This window comes from Tympanuchus pallidicinctus, unplaced genomic scaffold, assembly GCF_026119805.1.
Source record: "Tympanuchus pallidicinctus isolate F22 unplaced genomic scaffold, pur_lepc_1.0 scaffold1, whole genome shotgun sequence".
Classification (NCBI taxonomy): Eukaryota; Metazoa; Chordata; class Aves; order Galliformes; family Phasianidae; genus Tympanuchus; species Tympanuchus pallidicinctus.
The window spans coordinates 22,076,474-22,090,180 of NW_026294618.1; the positions used below are offsets into that span (position 1 = coordinate 22,076,474).

General features: G+C 37.0%; 1 protein-coding gene across 6 annotated transcripts in view; it reads left to right on the plus strand.

Annotated features, from left to right (window-relative positions):
* Positions 1-2,074: 2,074 nt before the first annotated feature.
* The window catches only part of MCPH1 (microcephalin 1), a 120,999-nt gene continuing 109,366 nt past the window's right edge, over positions 2,075-13,707 (plus strand). For 5 of the 6 annotated variants that reach the window (XR_008209935.1, XM_052697465.1, XM_052697484.1 and 2 more), the window contains exons 1-6: positions 2,075-2,213; positions 4,707-4,798; positions 7,200-7,318; positions 11,071-11,146; positions 11,683-11,803; positions 12,094-12,234. Coding sequence is in view for 5 of the 6 variants with exons in the window: in XM_052697465.1 (XP_052553425.1) it covers positions 2,195-2,213; positions 4,707-4,798; positions 7,200-7,318; positions 11,071-11,146; positions 11,683-11,803; positions 12,094-12,234 (568 nt within the window). In the remaining variant the exon portion in view is untranslated. The remainder of the gene's footprint in view (positions 2,214-4,706; positions 4,799-7,199; positions 7,319-11,070; positions 11,147-11,682; positions 11,804-12,093; positions 12,235-13,707) is intronic. The other variant, XM_052697475.1, reaches the window with a different exon arrangement.

Here is a 13,707-nt window from a genome sequence, read left to right on the forward strand (position 1 = left end):
TATTAAAAGAGATGCAGACTGGAATATAGAAACAATTGGATGAGCTCGCATATTGGAATGCAATGAAATTACAAACTAATAAACAAGCAGCTGCAATGACAGAGCTCATTAGCTGGAAATATTAGTCTATCGGAGTACAATCAAGTGGCCATGAGACAACATACGTAAGATTCTAGTATAGATTATGTAAAGTTCTAGAAGTTCAGTACTAACATAACAGTACATAGCAACTGACACACTACAGTTTTGTATGCTATTTAAGAGAAGCCCACACTGACAGAAGAGATCATAATGGTTTAAATGGACAAGCGTAACTGCTTTCTAGAGCTTTGTCCATGAAGGTAGGGTGCACATTTTGCAGCCCCTCTAACCATTCATTCATATCTCTGCACCTATAATAGCCAAGAAGCATTGTAGCGAAGACCTCTTCAAGTACATTCTGGTTTAAAAACACTCAGGTGCTGTATATGCAGATTGTCTCACCAAGATTTGCTACTATGGGGTATTGCTACACACCCCAGCCTTTTCAGTTTATCTGAGATTCATGGTTGACACTTGGAAACTTAAGAATGGACAAAAATAAAAAAGGATCAAAATATTGTTTGTCGTAGTTGAAAATCAGCCCACAAAATAAACCACTCAACCGAAGTACACCTACTGATAATAAACAAATCTAGACTATACTTAATACGTACAAACTGTCTTAATTGGTCTAGATATTTTGCATATGATTCAACGTGAGTCTTAAGAAGTAGCCCACCATATGAACCGTGTTTCAGAGGAATGAGTCTTGTCCCTGTGTTACAGCCTTACAGTATCCCTTCTTAAAGATCCCTTCCAATTTTAATCAATCAAGGAGAGGGAATATTCAGAATTATCAAATAAGTACTTGAGAATACTGCTCCTCTTCATTAAATTTAGTATAACTGCTACATTGTTGCTTTGTTTTTCCAATTATTTTTTCAAGACTATTTGGATGTTTAGGAAATATTTAGAATTTCGTAGGACTATAAGCTCTTAGGAACGTGATCTACTCCTTCATTTAGGAAGTCGAGTGAAATGCTACTTTAACTGCTCTTCCCTTTTTAGATGTAACAGACCTTTCTACACTTTGCAGTATTCTGTAATTTTCATGTTGTACTGGCTGTACAGAAATCACTCCACCTTATGCTACAACCTCTGTTTATGTACACCATGAAATTGCGCATCAACAAGTCTAGCAAGTCTGTTAAGTGGGCACTTACATTAAGTTTATTTATTCTGCCATTCATTGCCATTTGCAGGAGTTCATTGCCTCACAAGAGCTAAAACATCCTCATGTATTCAAACTGATAAAATAGTAACTGCAAAAATGTATTCCTACTTTCTGCAAATACGACGGGACAATGAATGCTAAGGAAGAATTGAAAGATAATATTTTCATAAGGACTACCGACTGCTCATGAAAATATGAATTTTTGCCATTAACAGAAAATGAAGTTCTCACAATGCCTGAAGCAACTGTGAGGTCAAAATTTCATTTAAGACAAACCAACATACATTCATCGGATACTTTTGGTATTGTACGTATTTGTCTCCATCACAAAAAGGTGAGTAACCCAAATGCAGTGTTCTTTGATGTCTGCTCTGGTAATGAGCTGCACCAGATTCCTATAGTCACTAACCTTCACTGTCATCACCAAGTAGGGAATAAGAGCATACCACTCTAATTGTACATTTCAGCATATTACCCTCCAAAATCTATTTAGAGACAGAATTTTCTCTGCTCACTAATTTCCTAACATTCCAGCTTCATTACATGCTTTCAAAGTCCATTAAAAACTCACAGATGTTTCCTTATTCTACCCACAGTTTAGGAACGGCTCTGAAGGAAGTAGTAGTGTAGCACCTTTATTTTGCATCTCTGTTGCCACAGAACACATCCAGTCTAGCCTCGAATGCCTCCAGGGATAAGGCATCCACAACCTCCTTGGTCAGCCCGTTCCAGTGTGTCACCACCCTCCGTTTGTAACACCTCTCCTCACGCTTCCGCCCGCAGCCACCTTCTCATCGCCCCTCCCGCCACAACTCTCGCTCCAGCCGTAGGCGGTGACCCGGCGGCACCGCGCAGGCGCGGCAGAGCCAGGCAGCACCGCGCAGGCGCCGCGGAGCCGCGCGGAGGAAGTTTGAACGGTGGCGGGTACCGGAGCCGCTGATGGAGTCCGTGCTGAAAGGTAGCGGCCGGGCTCTGCTGGGGCAGCCTCCGGGGCTGCAGCGGGCGTCTCCACGCGGCCTTCCTTTTGGGGCTGTCGGCCCTGGGGCTGCGGTGAGGGCCCGGATGGCGGCGGTCTTCTCGTTCCTGTGCGGCCTTCTCTGGCGTGGCTCGCCCCGCAGCCGCAGGAAGGAAAGGGACGGGGCGGGCAGTGCCGTGCTGCCTCGCGGCCGCTCCGGGGTCCGTGTGCCCGCGCAGGCGGCTCTCGGTTTCGGCGGCCATCTCTTCTTGCCCTGCTGCTGCTGCCGCCGTCCTCGTGACGCCTTGGGCCCCGGCTCGGCGAGCCTTGCGTCTTGCGAAATTTCTCCCTCATTGGGTGACCCTGTTGGTTGTCGCATTCACACTACAGATGCCACCTTTCAGGCCTGTTAACCTACCTCTTTCAAAGCCCTTCTAGCTCAAAAAAGTTCAGGACTTTCTGGCTTTCCCTTGTATCTGCAATGCAAAAGCTACAAAGTGTTTTCTTCGTTGTTTCCTAAATGGGGCAGATACTGTAAAGCATCCCTTTGGTCCTACGGCCAGTTCGTGCTGCTTTGAAGAGAACTCTCTGAGTTCCCAGCATAGCATTCACTGGTAGGTGTGGACTGCAGCTGTGAAGGTTTTAAAGCATTTGATGAAGAAGAAGGAGAAGAAAACCTTGGTTGTTTTGGATGCGGGCACAATATTTTTTCACAAAAGAACAGCCAGCAAAAAGCTGTCCTGGTCAAGTGCTAAAATGAACTTGGGTGAAATGAGGGAATTGGTTAGGCTTATGGTCCCATCAGCATCTGAAGTTAGAGCACTGATAGTCATTTATTTCCATCTGATTTGGCTAAGGAGGTGTCCTAGGTTTCCTATTTCTTTTATAGATTTAAAACATAAGCACTAGGATAGGCTCCCCAGGGAGGTGGTTGAATCACCATCCCTGGATGTGTTTAAAAACCATTTGGATGTGGTGCTCAGGGACATGATTTAGCAGAGGGTTGTTAGAGTTAGAGTAGTATGGTTAGGTGGTGGTTGTACTCCATGATCTTTAAGGTCTTTGCCAACCTGAGCGATTCTATGATTCTAATTTGTAGCAATTAAAAAAATATTAATCTTTATGAAAGTACTGCAGTTAGAATGTAATTGTCTTTTACGTTTAAGAACATGGATGACATGTATGAACTTCCAATTCATTAGGTAATGTATGTAACTCCTAAAGAAATGCCACCTACAGCTACAACAGATACAATAACGTTATTCAAAAGAGCAAGTTCTTAAGTATAAAATATCAAAATATTGTACTGCAACATAGTTACCACCATTAGATATACATTTTGTCAGTGATGAACAAGAATCTGCATGCCGCACATTGGAGGTGACCCACTGTCACCGCTACTGAAACGTGCCACTCATAGTGCCCACATCCACTGTTTGGTCTCTATAAATGTTCAGCAAGCATCAGTGAATGCCAGTGGGTGCTTTTTTTTTTTTTTTTTTTCTCTTTCTCCATGGAAGAATTTAAACCTTTGCCTCATACACACTCCCCATCAGAGGAGATAGTTAAACAGTTTTTGCTGAGGATGAACCTTTTAAATTTAAATCAAAGCTTTAAATTTTATTCCTGAGCTCTGAGTGTCACCTGGCCTGCAGTTTGCTTTAAGTTGGTTTTGATGAGCTGTCATTCTTCCAGTTTTCTGGAATTTTCCTGATCTGCTATTCAAAAGGGGAAATTGGTATGGCCAATGCGGCTATAGGTCATCTGAAGTCACACTAGCAAAGGGATTATTAAAAGTTTCATTTGCTTATCCTTCTGTGTCAATACATCTAGGATTGTGGGTTTTTGTTGTTGTTGTTGTTGGTTTGTTTTTGTTTTGTTTTGTTTTTTAATTTTTTAAGACTTACTGAGCCAAGACTATTTTATTCCTTAGAAAGATTCTTAATCTGATTGATGAAGTAAGCTGCTTACGTGCAATATATCTAAACTTCTGTAAAGCAGGTGATGTGAAAATTCATTAGCCTTTGTAATAGATACTTAATTTCAAGGTGATTTGATGTGTTAAGGTGGAATTTTAAGTCAGTTGGGAATGGTTATTTCTACATATTTTTATTGAGGTTTGCTGAAAGGGTAATTCCATATTTATTTCTACATCTTCTGTAGTTTGTGTTATGACTTGAAGATTACTTGAAGATTAGCAATGATTAAAACCAGCCATGGAAAGATACTGCTTCGCCTACTGAGTTTGTAATGTGTTCTAAAAAGTGAGAAATTGTTTAATGAGTGCCAATCTTACTAGTTCATTGCAAGTAATTTAATGGGCAGAAATACTCAAAAAAATTTCTATTGGTAATACCTGACATATTGTTCAAAGCTATTCTTGCTATTGAGTGTGTATGAAGGGAGTATTAAAGTAAATTATTTTCTGAGGGACAATTTAACTAGTTTTACCACAGTGCACTTAAATATCTATTGTTTTCCCTCTTCTGATTCCAGGTATATGTGCATTTGTAGAGGTTTGGTCATCGAGCAGAACAGAAAATTACTCGAAAGCCTTTGAGCAGCAACTTCTTGATATGGGAGCAAAAGTAAGGAAACTATTTTGAAATTAATACAATAGGAAAAATCTTAATTACAAACTTAGCTTGTTCTGCTCGAGTATTTCTTTGTAGAAGGAGATTTTAAAGGGTAGGAAGGAAAAATAATCATAAACTTGAGAATATATGATTATGCTTTAAGGTTCTTATTAGTGGCAGATAAAAAATACGTATAAAGCCTTCTTAGGGATACATAAACTTCCGTGTCTGTTAATATGCTGTGAAGTATTGGTCTTGCTCCATACTGGGGACAAACCAAATCTAAATGTCAAAAACCTAAGTCATTTACATGTTGCTTTCTTTTCTATAACTTGTAGGCTGCTGGTCTGTTGTTACTGCAGTGTTTTCTAACCTATGTACTGTGACATTCTTCTTTTCAGTCTCCAAGAAATGTAGTTCATTTGTAGGAAGTGCTTGTAAAAATACATCTAAGAGTCTTTGCATATGTCTTGGTGACTTTTCCACATGAAATATATTTGGGTTGTAGATGCAAAATTTAAACTAAAAACCAACCAAACAGGCATCTTGCCTTCCTGCACATTATTACTGTTTAGTGGAGATTTTTTTAAAGCCCACACTATGCTCTAAATAACACTTACGTGAACTCCCAGTGCCTTATAAGTGGGCACATGTAGATGTATTTCATGTATCTCATGTCATCTACATATGTAGATGTAATTTAGGAAGTTTTGCTAATGTCCCCAAAGCCTCACTTTTTGTATGAATTTAGCTGAGGTAGCATGACAGAACAGCAGAACAACTCTTTTTATTGTAAAAGCAAATACAACTCACAATAAATAATTTCACTAATAAATTCTTTTGGTGGTGTTTTGTTTTTTTTTTTTTTTTGGCTGTGCTGTGAAGTCTATTAAATTATGTTCTGATGGCATTACGTTTTACTCATGAAAAATGTGATAAGGCTTCACAGTTGTATTTTGTTGATCTGAAAGTAGCTTGATAAGATAAAAGGTATATAGGAGCTCACCTGTGGAGCTAGGTGAGACTATTGAGACTATTCACCAGGACCAAAAAGGAATGATCCTGTCCCTTCAATATTTAACTCCTGGCTGGACACTATGTTACCTTTTGTTGGGCTGAGCATATGGTAGTGTACTGGCTTGGCTTATCCTGTCAGGAAAGAAAATTGTGAATTTTTGTGTGTTTCCCACTGATGGTTGGTTCAGATGTACTAAATTGAGGCCAAGTGATCAATGAATGACCTCCAGGGTCAGAGATGAGATGAAAGAGAGGACTTCTGCGTGTAGCTGTACCTTGACTGATGGCTTCATTGTGAGAGGGAGGCCTAAGGTAGTGATGCTCCATAATTTGGTGGCAAAGCCTTATCAAACATCAAGTCTCCTTAGCCTGTGGGCTAAAGCATAAGCCTGGTAGCTAGAAATGACAATACATTTGTATCTGGGAGTCATACATTTTTCTGAAAAAGACTTGTTTTTCCTAGATACTTACATCTTATGGGTGTTGTCTTTTGAAAAGCAGTAAATCAACTTGCTATCAGAAATGTTTGGAGAAGCTGAATAGTTTTATTAAAGCCAAATATAGTGATGCAATTGAGCTAAACATCAGAGAGCTACACGACTTCTTATGTCTTATGTCTGACTGTTGAGGAGATATTGCTGTAAAATGTGAATTATTAACTTGATGATTTTGGTGTATTCACAACAAGTGAACAGTTTTATATTTAGAAATGTTGTTTGTAAAAAGTGGAACATCTGGGACTGAAAGCATTAACATTTAGTTGCTATTACAAGTTTATAACGGAAGATTTAAGCAGTTTTGCATCACAGTGAAAATGTCAGTTGTGATGTTAGCTATGCTTACCTGAGTTTCCTGTATTTCTCACCCTTGTTTTTAAAGTGTTCTCTCACAGTTGTTTTTTGGTAGCAACAGCCTTCCTCAAAACTAGAAGTGGTTACTATTATTGAAAATTAGTTTAAAAGATGACGTTACCTGTATTCTAAGTTTGTGAATTCTTTACTAAATGAAAGACGCAACTGGCATTTCTTTGGATAGTGGCAACTAACTTCTGTACTGATGGTTTCATAACAGTTTCTGGCTACTTAAACAATAATGCTGTAAGATTAGTGATACAGAAAGAGTAGGGAAATGGAAATGGTAGCACAGAGAAAAGAAATTATGAAAATAAAAGGCTACTGTAGCCCTCCAGCCTGTTTTGCATTGACAATCAGACTTGGGCTTTGATTGCTTCGGGCTTTTTGCAAATACAGAAAAGATCAAAGCTATCCTTGACATACTGTTTAGAATAAGTTCTTATGCTAGTGTTTCATGCAAGAGAAACAGACCACTCCATCTAGTTTCATTAATATTTTCTGATTTTCAGACTCAAAGATGAGCTCTCTGTTTACTTCTGCAGGTTTCAAAAACTTTCAACAAGCGGGTCACACATGTAGTCTTCAAAGATGGACATTCAACTACATGGAGAAAAGCACAGAGCACCGGTGTAAAGATTGTTTCTGTACTCTGGGTGGAGAAGTGAGTACTATAGAGCATAATGAATGTGACCTATTCCACAAAATTCCACAAAAACGGCCTGTTTTTTCTTATGTACCTGAAACATTGTTAAGTCTATGAGTAAATGATAACTTTCTTATGACATTTTTTCTATTGTAAAATGTGTTACTTCTACAGACAGATGGTGTGTTATCTATTGAAAATGAGTGTGTTGAATTAGCTGCATGGTATATTTGTTTAGTGTTCCACTCCTTTGCTCTCAGATGGCGTGCATTGTCAATGAAGACAAGATATTTATGCTGAAATGAGTTATTCCATTTCCATACGAAAAAGTGCATTTCATCAGGGGCAAAAATGGAGGAAGTATTGGTACTGTTTCTCAGTCTCTAGACAAAGTATCTGTTAGCAAGAAAGAAAAAGATCTCTATGTAGTCTGTCTCTTAAGACATTTGTCAGGTTCAGCATGGCACTGCTTGAAGATTCTTGACTACCGTAAGGAAAAAGTTATATTAAAAAAAACAAAACAGCCAAAAATTTGAACATCACTGCCTTTTTGTAGTCCGTGGCATCTCCTCTGTGTTTAAGAAGTTGTTGAAGCTTAACTTAAATTTCTGATAAAGTTTAAAAACATACTACTGGTTTTTAAGAATACACATATGTTATATTCAAACATTCCGATTCTTAAATTGCTGTGATGATGGAAATTAGAATATAAGTGAAGTAAAAGGGTCTTTTCTTATCAAGTAAGTATCATGTGCTTAGAGAAATAGCAGTCTGAATAAGATAAAACAGCACAGTGCTGTGCAGCTTTGAGATCAAGCTTTTATGCCTCAAGAAACTAACTCTATCAGGATGCCAGTACCAAATGAAAAGTTGTGACAGTGTCTAGAAGGAAAATGTAAGCTGTTCAATAGGAAACAAAAAGCTAGCATCTTCCTGACATTCTTAAAAGTATTCCTAGCATCAGAGCAAGGTTTTGGTGTATATCTTCTTGTAAATGGAGAAATCATCTGATGTAGAAGATATAGAGATGTGCTTTGTTGAGGTGGGAGCACTGATAATAATGATGAGTGAATAAACTTCTTTGTAATCTTTCTCCTGCCACACATCCCTGCTTTTGCTGCCTGTGCATCTCCTTCTTATCCCTCAGTTTGACCAGCAAGCCCTTGCTCAGCCATGCTGGTTTCCTGCTTCCTTAGACTGGTTTCTGAAACATGGAAATGGTGAGCTCGTTTGATCTCAGAACGGTGTCCTTAAAGAGCTGCCAGCTCTGTTTTTGTCCATAAAGAGAGCTTTTCAGGGGATTCCATCCAATAATTCTTTAAACAGCTGGAAGTTCACTTTTCTAAGGCTCAGGGTTCTGACTCTGCTCTTTGCCAGGCCTGTAACTTTCAAGATCACAGACTCAACCAGGGCATATCACTACAGCCCAGAATGCCTCCAGTCTTAACCGTTTAATGATGTCTTTTGCACTGGTGAGCACCATTTCCAGTAATGCTTCCCCTCTGGTCAGTTTGTCTTATACCTGGTCCAGGAAGCTATCTTCAGTGCACTCCAGGAGTCTCTTGGATTGCTTGCAGCCCACAAGTGTTGCCTTCCTAGTAGACATCAAGATGATTGAAAACTTCAATGAAAAAAAGAGCTGTGAGTGTGATGCTTCTGGTTGCTGAAGTGAGAAGGCCGTGGATGTGTTCAGAATGATGGCAGAAAATGACATTGAGAATGACTGAAAGTATAAGATTATTTTCTCACAAGATGTGATTTGAAGAAACAAGAATTATCCTGGAAAAGAGGCAAGAATGGCGAGTCAGAGATCCCTCTTTCATATGAAAACAAAGGTTAATATAAAGATGCTGAACAGGGAATGAATGTATATTATTCCTTCTCTAGTAGAAGAATTGGGGAATTCACATGAATTTGACTGGAGACAAATACTGAGAAAATAGTAGATGATTTTTAGCAAGATGTAGTTAGGCCGTAACTCCTTGTAGAATCAATATAGACTGCAAAGGTTTATGTGGATTTTAAAAAATCCTGAAGCAATTAAGCAGTTTTATCAGAAAAAAACAAACAAACAAATACAATGTTGCCTCAGACCATCCTTATACTATGAATATGTAGCAAAGCAAAATGGGAAAGTTTGACTGTTTTCTTATATGCTCTTGGGGATTGTGATATTGATACTATGTGGTATTTAATCCAGGCTCTACTCTTTGATATTTGAGCCCTAAAAACACCATACAAGGAAGCAACTCATCAACAATTACTCCAGCATTTCCTGATTATTCTACTTTATGCCAAGTATTTTCCCACTTGACAGCTGTTGAACCACTACTTATGAACCGTTCTGCATGTATTCCACTGTTATGTTCCCCTGAGTAGTACATAAGCCTTGCATAGGAGCATGCCCTTTGACTTGAAAAACTGTAGTATTTGCTTTTCTTTTTAAAAAAAAACAGCACAAATTATTAGTGTCAGGGCCTGTGTGAACGTTGCCTCTTACTTAAGAGTGCTCTTGCCAATGATCTGCCTGAGATAAAGCTTCTGCTCCATGGGCATGCTTGAGCATAAACTGAATAAATGTGGTTCCATTGTTTAACAGGAATTAATGTTATCTGGAAAAAAACTTGATGATCCCTGACATTTCAAAAAATTCATAAATCCAGAATACATTTCTTAAAAAAATAAAACCAAACAGGTTTAAAATCATAAACTAGATTTTAATAATAGCCACAGAAGTTTAGCAGGCTGATTATCATTTTTAATTGGTACTCCAGACAACTCTAAACTCTGTGTTAGCATTTACAAATATGATCATTAAAGCGATTTGACACTAGGTGTCACTAGAATCACAGTCTTCTAAAGGAATTCTAGTAGTCTGCCAAGGTTTTGGCTCCTTTTCGTAACCAGTTTTATTACAGAAAGCATGGTTCAAGAATGAAACCTTACCAGTTCTGACTAAAATATATCTTCCATTAACATGCTGATAATCAAGTTCTTGTCTCAACATCATGCATAATGTGCAGGTATATGATAGATATGTATGATATTCCAAGATAGCACGAGTCCCGCTAATCTCAACTCAGACTTAAAATTATTTAAAAAGAAATCGAGGGGTGGAATATCAGTTTGATTACTTTTACTTTTTTTTAATTAAAAAAATATAGAGATAGCTTTACTTCACTGCAAGGGGCTGATTTTAGCATTGTATATACAAAAAGAAGACAGAAAATGAAACTAATTGGTAAGAATTCAAAGCCAGGATCAGATAAAACTCATGATCTTGTTTACTAGGAGCATTATCCTTTCTTTTCTTATTTTTCCTGACATACTGTAGTTTGTAGTTGAGTCTTTACTGCCATCAGGATGACAAATAACAATTAAGTATCTCATTAGCTACTGCAGAATGAAAACCTAGAATCCCCAGAAAACAAAAAAGATGCTACATCTTCCACTCACATGACTTGGTCCAGATTGACTTCATTCAGTGATTTTTGAATGTGTGAGGGAATAGTATAAGTGTATTATCTTTAAGCTTTAGGGCACCAATACAGCAATTTAGAGAACACCGTAAGGACAGAAAATTGTCATGTCCTTTATTTGATTTGTAGTTGTAAAGTTGTTGGGGTTTGGGTTTTTAGCATTGCAGTAGTTATGCTAAGAATACTTGGAAAGGGTTTAATGAATGCTGAACTCAAGTAGTTGTTTTTTTTTTTCCAGCAAAAGTTCTCATTCTTAAAAACTAAATATGACAGCTCTATTTTATTACACAGATGTCGAGAGACTGGAGTACGTGTTGATGAATCTATGTTTCCTGCAGTATACAATAATGAGGGCTTACCACTAAAAGTGAGTAAAATTCTAATAGCCTGACCTCGAGCATTTGAACAGTTGATTTTCAGAGCTTCCTGTAAACTCTGAGTAGGTTTTGAAAGATAATAATTGAGTGTTTATATTGGTGTATAAAGAGGTGAAGATTTAAACAACGACAAAATGATCTGCTAATCCAGATCAACTAACAGTAGTGTACCTTGTGTTTCACTGAGTTGTGACAAGTACTAAAATCCTCATTTTGAGGAGGAAAAGGCACAACTTTTGAGCAGTAACTTTGCTACAAACAAACAAGGAAAAAAGAAAAAAAAGTTGATAGCTTCATCTCCCTTTTACTAAAATCTGATTAAAAATATCTATTAATCCTTTGTCATTTCATATTACAATTTGTTTTGGAAAATGTTGACTTTGCAATTATGTAGAACTGTTAAAGAAGTGATTATAAACCAGTGTTAAACACTGATCATAAATACTGTGTTAAAATGGTAGGGAGAAAGGAAGTCTAGTTAGGAGAGGTTTTTACCATATACTTGATAGTTTTACATGTCTTCTAGCACAAATGTATGCAGCCAAAGGACTTTGTTGAGAAAACTCCAGAAAATGATAGAAAACTGCAGAGAAGACTGGACCAGATGGCTAAGGAATTAGCTCAACAAAGGATAGGAATTAATGCAGGTAAGAATTTCTTTAGACTAGTATTCAAATATCTTAGTTATTTCTTGAAAGCCCTTAAAGTGAATGAATTTTTGAGGATTTGTTTGTTTCTTTCTTTTTATGCTTTTGTGCACATCACTGTAACGGATAAAGTTGCTTTATATTTTACAGAATTGTTTGCAAATTTGTGTTTTGTTGGAGTTGTTGTTTTTTTTTTAAACAAAGCAGTACTCAATCTGAAGCTGTTGTAGTACAAATTGTTATTAGAAATTATTATAAGTAATTAATAATGTACAATATTTTTTGCATAGAAACTGATATACCGGTTTTACTGTTTGAAGATGATGGTTCACTTGTGTATAGCCCTGTTTCTAAAATAAGAAATCAATGCAGTGAAATGGAACGAAGAATAAATGAGATGAAGGAGAAAAGAGAAAATCTATCTCCTACAGGTAAGAAGTTAAACTTTATTTATTCATGAGCGTACACAAATGGCCACCATTTTTATTGCTGCACTTTTTGCCATGCTTTTTCTGCTGTCTCTCGGATTTACTATTACTGTACTTTTCTTGAAATATTTAATTACCTAGACTCAGAATGGAAATATCTGAATAGAATTGTGTAAAATAAAGCCACTGAAATCAGTTAGCATTAATCATTATGTCGGTAGCATTTTGCGAGACAATAGCCCATAACTCATGTGAAATGAATGCTTTGAATCCCACTAAAATGCAAAGGGTTACTGATCTAAATGATGCATGCAGAAAGGGTGCTGCTTCATTCTTTTACAGTCTGGAATTGGAGCTGTCACTATGCCTATTTTGTACCTGATGCTTTGTTTTATGATTTGACCTGAATGCCTCTTAAATATGATGATTGAACCTAAAATTTAAGTATATTTTTTCTTTCTAAGTCATTTGGATTTGAACTGATCCTTGAATCTGTAAGTTCTTAAAACTCATCTCTTGTGTATATTCTGTGCATCTGACCACCGTAGCTGCAGGGTCACTGCACAGTACTCCCTTCTTCTCAAGTTTTGCGTTTCTGTATTGAAAGTGATATAAGATGACAAAGAAGACAATTTTAACAAAATGGAATTTCTTAATCATAATACAATTAAGGAATAATAATGACTAAAATAGACTTTTAGGTTTGTAATTTGCTATTATAACTTGGTTGAACTTTATAGCAAGATTCTAAATCTTATTTCCTATTAAATTCTAATGTGAATCCCATAGTTAACAAAGATTGTAATGTTATTACTTCCACACCAACAGTTTAAAAAGGAGTTCCAAAATGCTAAGGCACCTGTTCACATGCTGAAGAATGGGGTTTAAGTAACAAAAAAAGAGCTAAGTGAATAAAAACCAAATGACTTGAAAATGCGGATCTTGGTGACTTAAATCTAGACTCCAGTTTTCAAATAATTTATCAGTGCTTGTGTTGTCTCATGGCAGAGAAAAATCTGTAGCATTTGAAGTTTCAAGAAACCTGTCAAATAAACTGTCATTTTATGCCTCCAAACACAATTTTGAAAGGAAATTATAGAAGCAGTTATACATTGATGAAAAATTAAATCTTATTTATTTTAGCATGGCTTGTATTTGTTTTTTCTTGCATTTTTAAGGTAATACTTCGAAGGGTTTTGAAAAGCATTTCTGCTGTATGGAGGCATCTCTACTAGCTGTGGAAGTTACCAGATTCTTTTGTTAAAACATCTCAACTGACTTAGAAGCACCCATAATATTTCATCAATAGTATTCTTTCATTTCAGAAAAATATGGTGCCGAGTTTTCTAGAAGAAATTTGATTCATTTGAAAAACATAATAAATTTTTTGTGAGTAAATAAGTTTGAGATACTGTTAAGCAGTCTATAATTAGTTGTCAAAGCACCCACATCTCTTAAGATTGAACTGTTTTTGAG